This window comes from Topomyia yanbarensis, chromosome 3, assembly GCF_030247195.1.
Source record: "Topomyia yanbarensis strain Yona2022 chromosome 3, ASM3024719v1, whole genome shotgun sequence".
Lineage (NCBI taxonomy): Eukaryota > Metazoa > Arthropoda > Insecta > Diptera > Culicidae > Topomyia > Topomyia yanbarensis.
The window spans coordinates 8,822,443-8,839,949 of record NC_080672.1 but is presented as its reverse complement, the minus strand read 5'-3'; the positions used below and the strand labels follow the sequence as shown (position 1 = coordinate 8,839,949).

The following is a 17,507-nucleotide window of genomic DNA, read 5'->3' as shown; positions in this document are numbered from 1 at the left end:
CTGGTATCATATTTCGATTGAGATTTTTTTGTAACTCTCAGTGAAGCATCCCGTAGATATCGGGCACGTTCGCAGCTGAATTCGTCGAACCTCCTGGGTCAACAATGCAGAAAGGGTTAAATTTCACCTTGTCATACCATTTTTTTGCATAAGTCATTCACAGCAAGTGCTGGCAAGGGAGAATGTGATACCTGAGTAGTGGTTTTTTGTTACATAAAAAATATGATTCAATATTGCTTTTTTATTGTTCATCGTCATATCAACAACGCCGGATGAAGAGACAGAAAAAATACATACCTTGGTAGTGACTAAGCCGCAAAGAGTTTACCAACTTTTTTCTTACGCTATCTAATTTTTGGTGGCGCTAAAAACTACGATTTTGTCTTGCCGTTGTCATCCGATAAAAGCTTCAGATCCGGGAAGAATATCGCCGCCTCGGTCTGAAAAGAGGCCACCGAATCTGGAAGGGAAAACGAACGGCAGAATAATAACCCATTATTTTAGTGTAGTGAATAATAATGGCGACGATGGGAATGACGACACGTCTTTTGCAACAATGTAGTGCGTTGTGATTATGTCAAATTGCGTATGCTGGATACGGAATCCTCAGGTGGTTGAAAGAAATGGGTATACGAAATTATTATCTGTTCGATATAATTTAAAGTCGTCCTTTCGAAACCGGGTTTAATGTACGTAGGCTGTTGGTATCGAGCATGGGAATCTGCTGTCGAAGCGCAGGGAGTTTCTTGACCATTAAACTTTTTCCCATGACAACTACTCCCATGATAATGTAGCAGTCGATTCGATTGTAAATCGATACAGAAATAATAGCACCGGTTTTTTCTCAGCAAACATCACCTAATGGGAACGATTCTGGGATAGCGGTTGTTTCGATTCGTCATTATTGGCAGTGCAGCTGGATCCAAACAGGTCAATCTACGGAAATTACATCGCCATTATAAGTTATTTTTTGATGGCAATTTTCATATCACTTTTAATGTATTGTTCATAAAAAGTTTTTTGTGTCTTTCAATTAAAAATAATTAATCAGAAAACTTTTTTTCGTTTTTGAAGTTTTTTGTTTCATTTTATATGGCAATACCTCAGGGTGTGAGACATGTGTTTTTTTAGTTTTTTATTCGTTTATAGATACTTTAACCTTATCGCCATTAGTCTCTTTTTCGGATTAGAAAAATCTCTTGCTCTATGTGTGGGATTGGAAAGCCCTGGTGAGCTGCGTAGAAGACAATAGATTTACAAATTACGCTATGTTCGCCCCTAGACATGGGTGTGCTATAAGCCATAACTTGTTGATAGTTAAACTAAATTGAGTATTATTATTTTTATTTCTTGGTCAACAGTAAACTAGACTTACAAATGCAATCAATTTTATTCTAACTTTAATATAATCTTAAAATCATTTTAATTACCCTGCTTTGGTGGTGCCGGAGTAAATCACTGATCTCGCGAACTCGTGTTTGTGTTCCAGACGGGTTTTAATCGCAGAAAACGGCTGTAAGGATTGAAACAGGATGTCATCATTATGCTACGAGGTTATACTGTCAAGGTTTTGCTAATACGGTACTTCCGAAACCATGTACACGATCTATACCTAATGCAGTAGAATGACCTTCTCCAAAATTAGAAGTTTTACAATATCACGAATTTTACCTAAGGAACCGTCGGTGGTAGATCATGAATGTGTCCAAATAGATTTTAATAGATCATCAGTGTGTGAGATTCAAATAATGCTGGACCCATTATGAAAGGTTAACCTTTTAAATGCAATGTTTGTTCCAGTTGTAGGTAAAATATAGTTGGGACATTAATTTAAAAATTTCTCCGGGCCTCTGGATCTGTCAGAGGTAACCAATGCGTTCAAAAAGGTTTTTTTTCATTTTTAATTTTCCGTCAACCTCTGTCCGCACTGAGGGGACTCATCCTTTTGGAACCTAGATATAGGCCCATCAATACGTGGACCAGAACCAAGGGTTTTACTTCTCTTCCGAAGGACGTGACTAGTGATTTTTCAACTCAGAAACCTCGGATGGGGTTTACCCAATCCACTTACTATAGACGACTAACCCATACCACTTTACTATAGACGACGTCGAAAAGTGGCTTTTAATGTCGTTAGTGATCTAGATCTATACATCCTAGTAATTTAACAGTTTAGATAGAAATTTACTGGGCAGCACTCTTCAACCCCTATCTCCGAAACCAATACTTCGATAAAAAATCCCTTGGAGCTGTACTAGCCAGTGAATAACCACCGGAGCACGGTGGTCAAGTTGCCTGTGTGTGAATCCTCGAGATCCTTCGATGACTTATCAGTGATAGTGACAGGTTCTGCTGCCACCTTGTTGGCAACAGAGGAGGAGGGGGTGACTGGCCCAGGGCCGCCCTTAGACCCGATGCGCTTGTAGTATGCAACACTGATAGTGGCATTTCGCCGGAGAGCTCCCACACGGTAGCTGTAGTGGCAGTTTGCAGCATTGGCACGGAGCATCTATTCACAATCTACGCCGACACGACAGCAGGAGCAATGATGATGGGTAGTGCCATCACCATTGCTCCTGCTGTCGTGTCGGCGTCGATTGTGACTGGATGCTCCGTGCCAATGAAGACTTTGAAGACGATATGGTAGCTGCAAACTGCCACTACCGCTGCCGTGTGGGAGCTCTCCGGCGAAATGCCTTTATCAGTGTCGTGATTCGCTGGTTGGGCCACACCTTCGTCCAACTAACGAATTTGATTCGTTAGTTGGACCGACTGACAGATGTCAAAAACTCTCCAAAGGAGACGTTAGTAGTGTAATTGCATCTATTCACATCTCTAATAATTGTCAGATTGATTGTCAAAGTAAATTTGACATAAGATTTCGACATTCAGATGCTTTTAGTTGGACAATGGTCCAACTAGCGGAAGTCCAACTAAAAAGCGGTCCAGTTATAAAGCGTCCAACCAGCGAATCACGACTGTATTAAATACTATGCTGGCTTTTGTCGGCTCCAACAGATATGCCGGCTCTGGTGTTTCGTCGCCGGACATGGTCCCTTCCAAAGCATCTCAGCAATTGCCGACAAAATGAAAGGGGTGATATATACCACAACTGCCTTAGGAATCGAAACAAGGAGGATGTCTCTTTGAAGTAGGATTTTCTTAGTCTCCAGATTTATTATCGGTGAGCTCGTTCTGATTACTTTATTATGCAAATATTACTATATATTTATTGATATCTAATCCTTCCCAACAGGGCCGGCGGAAAGCGTGGGTAGTATGGGTAGTGCTACCCACTCGAAAATAACCGAGTGGGTAATTACCCACTCGAATTTTTGAACCATTTAAAAAAATTTAGATGCGCAACGCATGTATCTCGCACTACACACATTTGAAAACATCGATGTATCACAATTTCCTTTGCATAAACGAACGTGATTTAATGTGAATGTAATGTAAACGTGTGCATTTTGAAAAGGGAAACAATCCTTACTAATGGACCCCTCACCCTATGCTTTCTACCCACTCGGGCGTAAAGTGATTCGCCGCCCCTGCTTCCCAAAATTTGACGTGAACTTGATTGCGTGCTTCTGTAGTATTTCTCTCAAAAGTCATATCTACCTATAGTATACCAACAAAATAGTGATTAAATAAAAACTCGCAGGATTGCAATTAGAATCACTTTTCATTTGATGATTAAATGAGTGAAAATATTTTGCGTGCTTTTAGTTGTTTAGGCGTTTTTGTCTTTATGTTTAGTCAATTTTCTCTATCATTTCGTCAATTTACTCTCTCATTATTTCAGAGAGCGAGTAAAGGCGCTATAACCTGGCTCATTAGCCAGGACAGGGCTAAGTACCTCTGTCCCATCCCAGGAACCAAAAGAATTGACATTAACCCTCTTAGCAAAGTCACTCCCAACGATTTATCAAACCCTCATCAAATTGAAACGGTTGTGTACGTTTGTCCACGTTTCTTCCTTATTCAAGGTTCAAAATAATCCGTTGATTAAATTAATCATTGAATGAATAATAATTTGATTGAAGTAAAATTTTGAATCATCTTTATTTTGTACGCTGCACAGTTGGCCTGGCCGCTTACATGCTTGTGTCATATTCAATATGTGCCACAAACATTAATGTGGACGAACGTCTGTAATTTTCCAGGATCCCTACATGTATTGGCTGCGTATGTGTAGACTAGACTAGACATCAGATATTTGCCGATCTCAACAAACTGAGTCAAATTATATTTGATAAATTGAGAGTGGCAAAAAATTAAACCATGTCTTCTCTACCCGGATCACTATCACAATGTAAACACCTTTTGGGCAAAGTGTGTTTCATTAGAGTGTCTCGACATATGATATCCTTTTCTGGTTCCAGATGACTGTGTAAATTTTGGGGGCGATTGGTTGCACCCCAGATATGCGCATTGCGATTAAAGTTTGTATGGAAATTAGTTTAGGAAATACTACTCTTTTGTATCTCCGTACGTTCAGGTCGCTATTTCACTCAAACTGAAAAATCAATCCTATAAAAATTTTGTCCAGAATGTGGCCAACAACTTTGCCGAACACTGTAACTAGCTAGGATTTGTTATAAAACGATCTTAGCATTACTTCCACGTACACCCCCCTATCCCAACAGCCCAATCGAGTCCACACAAGAGTACGGGTCCTAGCTGGCTTGATTCTCGACAATGCGATTCAAGCTCAGGCTAAACGCGTACTAGACGCGAACGCCCGTTGATGGCTACCCAAACCATAGTGGGAAAAATAGTGCTCAAACGTGTATTCAGAAGAGGCCGCCATATATGAGACCTGTCGGGACAATGGGTTACCCGTTAGCTATCGACAGTGCGCGACGTTAGAAAAGCGAATGAAGAATTTGACGAAAGCCAAGAAACTTAGTACTGGTGCCGGTTCGTTGACGGACTAACGGGTGAAACATCGATGAGCAATCTTTCGAAACACGGCCCGGCGTATGCGAAACCGAAACAGTATTAACGATAGCGTGGAATATTCAATCCGTTGGATATGCAATTTGGCTAAGACGATCTGCCCAGTTCTGCCCGGCACAAAAAATCTAAACAGCCGCGTCCCCTCAAGATAGTTTCACTAATGGAGTTCTCACTTGCTCTCTTACCATGAAACAATAATGCCCCAGGGCCAGTCAGAATCAATTTCAACTTCTCTGCCAGACTCTGCCAAGAGACGCTTGTAGAATTTATTTAATAAATTTGTTGAGTGTAATATTGTCTCTCATGACAGGAGGCAAATGAAGGTCATCGCCATCCAAAAACCAGAAATTCAGCCTCCGACCACTACTCGTATCGACCGATTGCAATGCTGTCCTGTGTTAGGAAGTTGTTCGAGAAAATGATCCTATTCAACCTCGATACTTAAGATCTAAGCAAATGGTTTACTGTCAGGTACACAATTTAACTTCCGCAAGGGAAAAGAAACGAATGATTGTCTTGCGTTGTTTTCAACAGAAATTCAAATAGCCTATGCTCTTTGCGATGGCGTCAGTTTTCTTGGATATTAGGGTGGTTTTTGACTCATTTTCTATCAACATTCTTTTTGAGAAGCTGCACCAGTGTGGTCTTTCACCGACTTTAAACTTGCTTAACTTGTTGTCAGAAAAACACATGCATTAGCTACATGGGTCTTCCCCAGCGCTCATGCCTAAGCCCCCTTCTCTACAACATTTATATGAATGACATTGACGAATGTCTTGTCAATTCCTGCACGCTGAGGCAGCTTGCAGATGACGGTGCGGTCTCTATTACAGGTCCCAAAGCCGTCGACTTGCAAGGACCACTGCAAGATACCTTGGACAATTTGTCTGCTTGGGCTCTCCAGCTGGGTATCGACTTCTCTACGGAGAAAGTTGTTGAGCTAGTTGTATTTTCAAGGAAGCGTGAGCCAGTTAATCTTGCTCAGGTTTCAACTTTCAAATATCTCGGGGTCTGGTTCGACTCTACAGGAACCTGGGGATGTCACATTAGGTATCTGAACCAACAAAGGATCGACTTACTCCGTTCAATAACCGGAAAAGGGTGGGGTGCCCACCACGGAGACCTGATCAATATTGTTGTTTGCGTATTGCTTTGAGTTGCATGCACTCGACTAACACGATGAGTCTAGAAGTGCCCGCGGGGGTCCTTCCGCTGAAAAATCGAGAGGCATCGAACTCAATCCTCAAACCCGATTCATGACCTTGTACTTCGATTACATGGCACAAAATATCAATCCTTCTTCATATTATCCCAACTGTACACATCCATGAAAGACGAGATTCGTGGAATCCCGAATCGCATACGCCCGCAAGTGATTACAAGCATCTGTAAAAGTAAATTTCGACAAGTCGACTGGAACAATATGTTTTACACCAACGGGTCAAGTCTCAATGGTTCCTTTGGTTTCAGTATATTCAATCAAAACCTCATTGCCTCTTTCAAACTCAATGATCCTGCTTCTGCTTCACAGAACTTGCTTCTATTCAGTACCTTGGGATTATCACTTTATAGTTTCGGACAGCCTCAGTCCAATAGAAGCTCTCCATTCGATGAAACGTATAAAGCACATTCCATATTTTCTGGGGGACTTATGGGAGCTCCTGTGTGCTTTGTCTGTAAGATTGTACAAGATTACCTTAGCTTTGGTTCTCTCGTATTGCTCCATCCCTGGTAATGAAGAAGCAGCGGACTCTTTAGCTAAGACAAGTGCTTTAGGTGACATCTACGAAAGACCAACCTGCTTCAATGGATTTGTCATGCGACTTCAAGCTGATTCGAAACCTGCCAACAAACACGGAACCTACAGTACAAACATCACGCGCGCAACGCGGTGTGTTGCCGTTCCGCATCTAAGCCGTACTACGAAAACCTCTGGAAGAACCCCTGCCGGCGATAGCTCCTGATGAAGACAAACAAAAAAATGGCACCTTCAAGCTAACGCAAACGTGCCTTAGCAAATACACAAATTGAATAAAAAATCCTGTGTTTCAAAACGAGCAAGAAGCACATCAAGCCCGTTCGTTTGCGGACATGTACGGATAGCATGTTTAGCGATGTTCATCGTTCGCACACAGGAGTAGCAAAACTGCAAGCGGGAAAACTCTCGAGAAACCCAAGCTTTCATCTAGTATGCTGTGCAATTCCAGGAAACTTTTCTCGCGAATGATGTGTTACTTTGCAAGCATTGAAATGCATTGAAGAGCACAGGCGAGTGTGATTGCACGAAAAGCATGGCCTGCTAAGAGTGTTCTCGCTATTTCGCGTAAACGAGAAAGGCATTTTACGCGCCACCGAACGAGAATAGCTTTAGTGTTTATATCTACACTGTCGAAGCAGTCGTCGCGTAATGGTTTTTAAACGATTTTTTGCCGCCGCCTCTGGAAACTGCCTTGAAAACTCCTTCGCGTTCACGATTTTCACGTAATGTGCAAAGCATTGGCGAGCTGTCAGAGTGGAAAGTCCCTATTTCGGGAATATTCCGGAACAAGAATCTTAGTACGCGCTTATCCGCCTCGTGGTTTCTCAGCTGCTGGTACATTTCTTTTATATCTGCACCGAATCCGATAACTCGCTCACGAAATCTACAGACCACTGACGGTAGTGCAGTTAACAATCCGGACCCTTCAGCAGGTTCGAGTTCAACGATACTCCTTTCACTTTTGCCCTGCAGAGATGCCACATTGAAATCTGTGTTTTGGTCCATCTGTGATTACTAAAACCGAAAAAATCTGTAAAAATCTGGGTTAAATTTCCAAAAAATCAAAATGCCAACAATCTGTCATGTGTGCAAATGAATCAGTGATCAAATATTTTGAAAAAAAATCTGTGATATAACCGAAACATGTGTGAATATAGTAACCCTGCCGCCCTGGCGTTTCTAACCAAACGATTCTTCTTCTTCCTCGGATTGAACACGATATCCAAAGACACGTAGCAAATCTTTGTAATGCGGGTTATTCTGTCGACATAGCTTTATCCCTTCCCTAAATACTTGGCAATCATCCCGTCAACTTTGTCTCACAATTCGAGGTTCCTACTCAGGCACTGCTCCACCGTTTCTTCACCATAGGGAACAGGGAATGAATACTATACAAAAAATATACACTGAAAACAAATTTGTCATTTTTCTTAAAAAAAAATTATACAATTTATACAAAAATTTATTAAAAATTCAAATTGCAAAAAAACCCATTTATTTTTTATATTTTGTCAAGAAAACCTAAAGAGAAAAGAAACATTTTGAAAGTGATTGCATGGTTGAGTCCTTATAGGTAAGAGTTTTTCTAAAAACTAGTATATTTTTTTCGTGAAGAACTATTCATTCTCTGCATCTCGTTCTCAGATAGTTTTGCTGTATAAAATAGAGTAACAGAACAAAAAAAATGAATTGATGCACGTAGAAACGTCTCTTGAGTTAAAATAATTTTATTGACTGTGGGTAGGGTTGCCACCCCTCCGGGTTTGATCCAGAGACTCCGGTTTTTGAAGAGGATCTCCGGGATTTACTCCAATTTCTCCGGCTCTAGCGAGACGATAAATAATTTTAACTGAATTTGTTTGTTTCAAACGAGTTCTTCTGGCGTTAATATTGGCGGTACCTAGAGCGGCCATTAGCTGTTGACCAAAGAGAAAAGCTTCGTTCTTTTGTTGCAAGCTCCCTAAGCGACTGTGATGATGAATAACCGAATTTGCGCCCAGCAACAATTCCGAAAGGCATCGCAGTGTGCTTTATGCTTTGCTAAAAAAAATCACTAAACGGCGAATGTGAATCAATTTTGGTAATTGATACCTCGCGAGTTACAAAAAAAAATGAGAGTTTATACTTTTTATTTAAACTCAGCAGGTAGGTCTGGTTTCAACGTATACGCGTGCTTCTATAAAAACCTATCTCAGCTCAGTAAAAATCTCCAGGTGAAAGCCTCACTGGAGGTGGCAACCCTAACTGTGGAAAATGTTTCGTCTTACATGCCGGTGAAACCTGCAAAGTTTCATCGGAATCTAAATTTTTCGGACGTATCTTCGTGAAATTCCTCTATAGTGGCTCTTCAGAAGGTCATGAATCTCATGCATCATGCGGAAGATAACGGAAGGCCTAGATTGGACGGTGTGCAAGTTGCAGTTTGAACCGATTACGGATACCACTGAACGGAGCAACGGGTGGTGATCGCTCTTTACACGAGTCGACATTACAATGGAAGTTTAGAGTTTATCGAGCGTTTCGGTGTTCGTTCAGGCAAAGCTGTGGACTGCATCCCAACGGTCGGCTGGACGTAATCGACGAAACGCTTCGCAGTTTCTTATTATGTGGTCGATTCTGCCACAAATCCGGCATGGCTTTCTTTCCTTTGCACTTCGTGCTCTAACGTCGATTTTTGCTTTCGCAAACCTTGCTCAATGAACCGTGTTGCTTCTGCGTATGACGCCACCTCGCTTGCGTCCTTCACGATGTTTGACAGGAAGTTTGATAGAATATTCAACGATATATTTTTTTTACTTCCTTCGAATTTCACCCACTCCAGCTGAGTCTCTGCTGACAGCTACCTTGTCAGCTCTTGTATCAGTATCGGGTTCACAAAATGATTTGTTTGAATTGTAGCTTTTTGATGATTAGTTGATTGTTGTACATACTACCATCCCGAAACTAATGAAGCTCGATAAACGGTCTGCTTTCGGTGGTGCTGCATTTCGCACCTTTTTCAGCAGCATGTTGAGAAAATTCACAGGGCCTCCAAACAACATCCGTAAAGTTAAGATGATCTTTTGAACTGCTTTGGGTCACAGAAGTCGGCTTCCAATGCTACTCCTATCTGACATTCTTGAAGCCGCCCTTTTTTTCGAGAAAACTCGCACGCTTTCGTCGAAGTCTCATAACTGCTTCTGAAAATCGGCCATTACTCCAGCTTGCCAGAACAAATAGACAATATTTTGGAAAGGAACTAGCGCGAGGACAACTGGGCCTTTGTGAGTTCCTGATGATCTCGTCTCTGCATCCCTCCGCTTCTACGTCGAGACTCTCTTCGGTCCTCCTCTTCGTCGGAACTATCTTACTTGGTTTCAACACTTCCTTCTGCTTCGGTACTATCATCCCCCTCCTTGGCAATATTTTCTTCCTCCAGAACTTCTCTCCGAAACTTCTTTCAGTTTCTTCGTTTTTTTCTGCTGGTACTACCACCCTTCTCCCTAGAGACTTCCGGGTTAAAAAAGGCGTTTCATTTTTGTCTCAACCAATCAGGAAACTTTCCGGTAGCGTCGGCAGACCTCCAAATAGCTTTCTCACACACTCTCATCCACTTTTAGTGTCGAATGCTTACGGTACCCTCCTCGAATATCAGCAAGAGTCACGACCGCCAGATCTACATCTCCAGACTTTCCTTATCCTGACTTTTTCTTCTCGGGCTCTGTTTTTCCAAGTGCAGCTAAATGAGCTGTAAAAGCAATCGAACCTGCAACCTTTACTGATGTGTTCTTCCTGTTCGGTTAGTAACTAATCTTAGGCACACATGCAATAAACACAACAGACCACGAATAAGTTATGTGGTTTTCGTTTGAGGCGAAACTGAGTCAGTTCCTAACCCCAACTGCTGTCAAAATGTATGAACTGACAGCGGTTGGGGTTAGAACCTGACTCAGTTTCAGGTACAAGCGAAATCGCCATTAGTATAAACTTGATAAGCTACCTGATCCGTGACTGGCATTCCTCGTATCGGAAAGCCCAAACAAACTTCGCACACAGTTCGGATGCGAGTAGACAGCTTTCAACACCTTCGTCGGTCCCATCAGCTCCCTCCAACGGGTAATCACATTCTCCCCGGTCAGGATTAGCACCTCCAGTGGTCCACTGAAAGGTAAACGGAACAATTAAAAGAAAATAAACCAATCCAAAACGAATCCAAACCTGGTCATTAACGCAATCAGCCTTCGGTGGAAAAATTTTCCCTCATGATCCCGGTAGAACTGTTTCGCCTGCGGTTCGGTAAGCTGCAACCGCTTTCTCGTCACTATCCGTATGCCACTCGTTTCGATGAGCTTCTCCAGGGCACCGTAGGCCACCGGATTTTTCAGCAAATGTGGCTTGAAAATGGCCAAAGTAAATGCACTCATAGCTGGTTGTGATCGTACTTGACTGACTGCAGTCGCAGTGTGCTGTGCTGTGCCAATGTTTATGCAATCGATTTGTTTTGATTCTCGGCTCGGCTACGGCTCTCTCTCTTGCTCTCGTTCTCGTTGTTCATTCAAGAATTACGCAAATATTCTGATGGCCTACTGTGTTTTGGTGTTTTAAAAAATGTTTTAAGTAATTTATTATTTTTAATTTAAAATCTAGCTCAATACAACTAATTGGCAAACCACGTGGTGACGTCAATTATAGATGCTCCCTAAAAAGAAAACAGAGCGTGAGAAAATGATTGCCAGCGCTCTTCGCTGACAAGCTCTCACGCACGTGCTTTGAGTGTCCAAAATTAGTTGGTTCTTGTTCTGGAAGATGACGGATAGATTTCGAAAGTTTGTTTGAATTCTAAAGCGCGGGAATTGGTACTTGAACCCAGGTCGACGAGTATCTCACCTCGTTTTGGGATGTACGGCATGTTGGGCAAATAGATTAAGGAATTTTCTCCTCTGCCACCAGTCAGAAAAATAAAATCAATCGCATTCAACTCGTTATTTTGTTCACATTGATAACTTTAAAAGTTTTCAGCTTTATTTCACTTTTACAATTTAATTTAAATTAAATAGTACATTTCTGTTGTTTGCTGTTTATCAATGTTAGTAGCATTTGTTTTTGTTCCGTTTAGAATTGTAGTGTTGTGTCTTGAATGGGTTACGTGTGGTATTTTCAAACTTTAATCAGCTGCTTGACCATTTCTAACTCCTTCGACGCAAGATACAATATAATTCTTAAACTAGATAAGAGAAAGTGATCACGTGTTTCGCATTATTTTCTTCTTTTATTATGCTTCGGTAAGTGAGAATGTTTCTGTTCTTATTTCTTCTTCATTTTATTGAAACTTTTTTTTCTGTATTCAAAGTGTGTTTGTGTTTAGTGTGTATGTATGTATGTATATATATGAGTGTGTCTGTGTGTAACTGTTTCCTTACTGAATATCATTGCAACTGGTTCCAGATATTCAAAGTTTACTTCAAATACTCTAACAATTCGTGTCCCGAAAGTGGGGACAATTCCTCACCGTCGAGGTATTGCTCCAAACTTCTGCCCCGCAGGAAACTTTTTTCAAAGTTGCTAAAATTGAACAAAAAGCAAGGTTACACTTCTATAAAAAAAATCGCGCGTTAGCACTTCTTTACCTCAACGTATCAAACGAAACTGTGCTTTTTGAAAAGATGTTCAAATGTGTATGGTTCGATACCAACGTGAGTCGTCCTGCACCGTAAAAGCATTTGCTCTGTGATATGTGGAAAAACAGGATAATGCTTAGATTGGAAGATTTCTGTTGGGAAAAATAAATAAATCAGCTTGAAAATGAATTGATAACATCAAAAATAATCACCCACCTTCAAAAATTTGGTCAGTTTGGGCTGGAGTGACGCGGTAAAACTCCACCCATCCGGACTGTCTGCCGCAAGCTGCACCTGCTGAATGGATGCTGCATGCACAACAAAGTACCTTGTTTTGCTTTCCTGCTTCTTGTTGTTATGTTGTTTAACACCTCCTCCACCACCACCACCACCACCGCCTCCACCACCACTACCAATGTGGTGATGCTGCTGATGTCGATGCTGATGCTTACCACCGTGGTTGTTATTGTTATTATTGTTGTTGTTGTGACTCCCACCTCCACCGGATCCATGCTTAAAATCGTTCGGTGAAAAGTTGAACGCATTCGGCGCCCCATTGTTCAGGTTCAGATGGTTTTGTATCACAGGTCGAGGCTTCTGGCCAATGTTGGAATGGCCAGCAAATCCGAGGTGGTGTTCTTCCTCCTCCAGTAGCCGAGCTACCGTATTCAACAGGTACAAGTCGTTTGCGTTAGGCTGATATGCTCTCGGGTTGCTGATAAATTTGAGAAAGAGTGCACTCAGCTTATGCCGGAAGTGGAACACGGACATTCCAAATTCACTTTCCACGGCGAAATTTATCCAATCGTCTACGACAAGTTTGCTTTTGTTGGACATGTCGTGTTCATCGTTGTCCGAATTGGACTCGTCCAGCTCCTTCCACGGGATGAGCGATTCCTCCTCTACGAGAAACATTGGACCACAAAATAGTGCGATCGTCACTGGCGCCACAACCGTATTGCACTTAATCAGACAGTGCGTCCCAGCCCGAGTTTTTTCCTCGAACACAATCCACTCGGACGGGAGCGACAGAATGCTTTCCTTGTTCTTCTTCAACGACTTGTCCCGAATCACCGAACTTGGATGGGGACTTATCTTCTTCTCGATCCGTGTTTTGATCGTCGCATTCTCTTTGTCCACGCGACAAACGTTCGGATACAGACCAGCCACCAGGCATGCCTTAACCACGGCCCAGCTGTCCGAATACTGGTTCAGATCCTGTATGTTTCCGGGCCCGTAACTCTTGACCAGTCCCACCGAGCGTAGATGACCGAGAATCTTACTCCGCAAACTGGCAATAGTGTCCATTGTACCCGAGTTGAGGAAGAAACGATTGCAGAATTGGCGTTCCTTCATCGATGGTTTGACCTGGAAGAGGAGTTAACGGCACCGATTAGACACCAAATTTCAACAGTCACGCCACTTGTGCGAACGCCTAATGCAACAGGCTGAATCCGCGAGATGTCTCGGGAAGCAAACACCGAAGCTATGGTTTGCTTTTTCAGGCCAATTTTCCCCAATTCGTCTTCATTTTCTCGTCATCAAACATGAGCTTCTGCGTTTGCTTTTCGAGACATCACATCAGCAAGCTGAAATTATCATGTAACTGACCCCAAGCTAGTGCTAGTTACTGAAGAGACGAATTCGAAACACCAAATACAATTTTATCTATTTCAACGGCACACACACACACTCACCTCATTCCACTTTTGGAAGGCCCGCAGCAGGCAGAGACAATCACTGTACGAATCCTCGGCCATGTCCCGTTTTGCTTTAGCCGCTCGATCCTTATCGGCAGCAGTTGTCGGCAGAACGAACGGATCGTTTACACTGAGTGCGCTAACGATGGTCAGAATGGGGTCGATGCATTTCAAGAAAATTCCATACAACAGAATCTTTCCGAATCGTGCATCTACCGGAAGATCCGCCAGGATCAACCCTAGTTCCGTTAGATTTTCATCGTCGTCCAGAGCACCCAATTTTTGCAGCAATTTGATACTCTGCTTGATGCTCATTGTGGACGGCGGTTGGATGGCTTTACTCAGAAAATTCAGAATCGATGTGTGACTAGCAATGATCGATGTCTGCAGGCAGATCTCTGTCAACGGCACCCGCAGGATCTCCGGTAGCGTAAATTTGTCCATTGAATCAAAACGTTGACGGGTGAAGAGGCGAAAGCAAACGCCAGGTTTTGTTCGTCCAGCTCGACCCGCTCGCTGAGTGGCACAGGCCTGCGAGATCCACGTTGCTGTGAGGGACGTCGTCGACGTAACTGAATCGTAGTGCTTTTGTTTAACCTTTCCACTATCGATCACATAGACCACGTCGTCGATAGTGATCGATGTTTCCGCGATGTTTGTCGAAAGAATGATTTTTCTAGTAGCCGGAGGAACCGGTTTGAACACAGCATTCTGATCGTTTGTCTGCATATTACTATGCAGCATGTAGATTCTGTAATTTATCACTCCACTCAGTCGACTGTTCAAGGTTTCAAACTGCTCCAAAATATCGTCGTAACCGGGCAGGAACACCAAGATCGCACCAGGTGCCAATTGGGTACAAATATACATTATGATATCCAGTATCAAACGGTGATCAATCTTCTCATCGTTCACCGTGCTATGGTACACATCAAGCAGCACCTTCGATAGCTGCCTAGGCGGAGATTGAATTTGTATCTGCTGCTGCTGGAGTTGCTGCTGTGGATTGGTTGCCATCTCCAACATTTGAGAACAAGCACTGTACCCATTGATGCTGACCGACCAATCGAGAGCGGTAAAATTATGTTTGCCTTTGATAGACGAATCAGCTCCCATGTCCAGCAAACGCTTAACCACATTAGTGTAACCTAAAAAAAATACATTTTCCATTCATCAAATATGATTGAATCCATCTATCTACCCCTTACCTTTGGCAGCAGCAATCATTAGCGCCGTCATCTTCGTCTCGGTGTGCTGAAAGTTGATCGGATTGTTTTCATCCTCAACCAAGTAGAAAAAGTGATTGAAATCATCCGGATTATTCTCGATCCAGCACAGCTCTAGGATGTCATTCATCAGCAGAATCGTTTCGTCATCCATGTTGGCCGTATTGACCACATCCAGTCGTTGCTGATTCTGTGTTATCGCCCTGGCAAAATCAGGCGTACTCTTGAACTGCCGCTTAACGTCGTTGATTTTCGAATTGTAACTATCAACCCTGTACAGCACGTCCTCCAAGTAGTAGCTTTCGATCGGAAACAGTCTTCCCGGAATTTCGATCAGCGGACAGTTGTTGAAGTAGCGTGAGAATGTGTTCGATTCGATAGTGGCCGACATGAGGATTACCTTGATGTTGGCGTGCTGTAGGACTTTTTCCTTGAGCGAGATGAGCAAAAAGTCCGAGTACTGATCCCGCTCGTGCACTTCATCCACAATGATGTGGGTTACGTCGTTTAGAATACTATTAGCGTTCTTTCCCATCAGGCAACGCAATAGGACACCGTTTGTACAAAAAATCAGATTTGTTATTGGACTCAACCGACTCTCCAAGCGGATCTGATAGCCAACGGTTTGACCGAGGGGTTCGTTCCGCTCGAAGCTAACTCGATCGGCCACCGTGATAGCCGACAATCTTCTAGGTTGTGTGCAGATAATGCGGCACGCTTCGCCTCGCTGTGTACTAGATTCTAAAATGTACTGGGGAATTTGTGTTGTTTTACCGGACCCGGTACTGCCCGAAAGTATCATAACCTGATTTTGATTCAAACAATTTAATATTGTCTCTCGAAAGGGAGCTATCGGCAGTCGATGACGTTCCTGGATGACTGGCAGGCTGGAATTAGATGGTGGCGGGATGCACTTGACGGAATTGTTGGGCGAACCCAAGTTCAAGCTGTACGCCGTGAGACACGGAAAAAGCTTTCGCCGGGCAAATGTGTCTGCTATTTCCTTCTGAAAACCTCCCTGCTTGTGAAGCAGCAACTCAATCATTTTCCGTGAGTTATCGCTCATGTTCAAGCTGGCATCGTCGTGGATAAGGGATAGAATGTTCGATTTGTAGATCGTCAGGTAACGTTGATTGCCTACGGATACAAATTCAAGAATATCACACTGAATAAGTTCAAACCCCTTTTGACCAAGCCCCACTGGACTTCAACGCTGAACGAAAGAGAAATATGTACTCAAACGATGACGATGGCCTGCCACCCCCACCTACAAGTTCACTCACCTTTCCCGTGGGACCTGGACTTGAGCGATTTGTTTTTAACATAATCGTGGATGTACGCCCGGTGCTCCCGGGTGAACGAGGCCGGGAAGTCAAATTCGTTCAACTTCTCGTCCTGTACGAACTTATCGATCATGTAGTGGATCGCGATGCGAACATCTTCCTCGATGTTTACGTTGGATTTTGCTCCTCCTCCTCGGCCGGCCATGTTGGAGCGCTGCTGTTTCATTCGTGGTTGATTTTTTCGCCCCATCAGAGGCAAGCAGAAAGAAGATCAATTTACGTCTTTTGCAGACAATCTTGCTCACTTCTATTTACCTCGGCTGATTGCGAGTCGAATTCAGCAGGCAGCGATCGGAAAATTAGGCTTTCCGGGATGAAATCAGTTCAGGAAATGAACATTTAACACGCAGATGACAATTTTTCCACCTTTTCACAGAAGAGCCCACCAAATTTTTAGCACTGCTGTCAAAATTTTGTTGAAGTAGGGAAAAAAAAGTTGCTCGGTATCTCACCCTGTGGCACTCACGGTTGATCGGGGAATTTCAAAAGGCAAGGTTTTATAAAGCAAATGGTTTGCTGCACAGTGACAAAAAGTGTAGTAAAATTTAATAAAAAACGCGTGGAAAACAATAAAAATATATTTTCATGAGTTTTAAAGATTTATGATTATCCTAATATTTTATTCAGTATTGCATATGCCACTTGTTTGAATTCCTTACGGGTATCTTCTGATTCTCATAAACATAAATGAAACGCTGATGGAATATCAAAGATACCTTATGGAATATTGTTGACAAAATGAACGCTATTTCAATCTTATGATTTACATACTATATTCTTGAGACTGAATTTAGAATGTATATTAACAACTGTCGAAAATTGAGGAATAATTATCTATAAGTGTCATTTAAAACAAATCAATCCTATGTATATCTATATGCGTTACTGATAAGGCTTAAAGCTCTTTACCACACTGGATT

General features: G+C 42.5%; 2 protein-coding genes across 4 annotated transcripts; both read right to left on the bottom strand.

Moving 5' to 3' along the window:
- Positions 1 to 221: 221 nt before the first annotated feature.
- Positions 222 to 11,194, bottom strand: LOC131690252 (nucleoside diphosphate kinase 6-like). 2 transcript variants are annotated; one of them, XR_009305538.1, is made up of 4 exons: positions 10,919 to 11,194; positions 10,701 to 10,861; positions 1,431 to 1,513; positions 222 to 460 (listed from the first exon to the last, which is right to left on the bottom strand). XR_009305538.1 is itself a non-coding variant. In XM_058975851.1 (3 exons), the coding sequence occupies exons 1-3, from the start codon at positions 11,122 to 11,124 to the stop codon at positions 372 to 374; spliced, it is 456 nt and encodes a 151-aa protein (XP_058831834.1). In that variant the 5' UTR covers positions 11,125 to 11,192; the 3' UTR covers positions 222 to 371. The 2 variants fall into 2 exon arrangements, 1 of the variants encoding a protein (XP_058831834.1); XM_058975851.1 differs by lacking the exon at positions 1,431 to 1,513 and having other exon boundaries at positions 10,919 to 11,192.
- Positions 11,195 to 11,682: 488 nt separating this feature from the next.
- LOC131689566 (3'-5' RNA helicase YTHDC2-like) lies at positions 11,683 to 16,994 on the bottom strand. 2 transcript variants are annotated; one of them, XM_058974755.1, is made up of 7 exons: positions 16,843 to 16,994; positions 16,528 to 16,744; positions 15,227 to 16,381; positions 14,016 to 15,166; positions 12,535 to 13,686; positions 12,328 to 12,470; positions 11,683 to 12,262 (listed from the first exon to the last, which is right to left on the bottom strand). In XM_058974755.1, exons 2-7 carry the CDS (start codon positions 16,730 to 16,732, stop codon positions 12,157 to 12,159), a joined length of 3,912 nt encoding a protein of 1,303 aa, XP_058830738.1. In that variant the 5' UTR covers positions 16,733 to 16,744; positions 16,843 to 16,994; the 3' UTR covers positions 11,683 to 12,156. The 2 variants fall into 2 exon arrangements, with proteins under 2 accessions (XP_058830738.1, XP_058830739.1); XM_058974756.1 differs by having other exon boundaries at positions 16,528 to 16,741.
- Between the last annotated feature and the right edge of the window lie 513 nt (positions 16,995 to 17,507).

What these genes read in the sequence shown, in the direction of transcription:
- LOC131690252 (XM_058975851.1), bottom strand. Translation starts at nt 11,124, where the DNA reads ATGAGTGCATTTACTTTGGCCATTTTCAAGCCACATTTGCTGAAAAAT. An exon ending in CTGATTGCGTTAATGACCAG is followed by an intron (nt 10,862 to 10,918) that starts GTTTGGATTCGT and finishes TTTACCTTTCAG; the next exon opens with TGGACCACTGGAGGTGCTAA. An exon ending in GAATGCCAGTCACGGATCAG is followed by an intron (nt 461 to 10,700) that starts GTAGCTTATCAA and finishes TTTCCCTTCCAG; the next exon opens with ATTCGGTGGCCTCTTTTCAG.
- LOC131689566 (XM_058974755.1), bottom strand. Translation starts at nt 16,732, where the DNA reads ATGGCCGGCCGAGGAGGAGGAGCAAAATCCAACGTAAACATCGAGGAA. An exon ending in AACTGACCAAATTTTTGAAG is followed by an intron (nt 12,471 to 12,534) that starts GTGGGTGATTAT and finishes TTTTCCCAACAG; the next exon opens with AAATCTTCCAATCTAAGCAT. An exon ending in GTTTCGTTTGATACGTTGAG is followed by an intron (nt 12,263 to 12,327) that starts GTAAAGAAGTGC and finishes GTTCAATTTTAG; the next exon opens with CAACTTTGAAAAAAGTTTCC.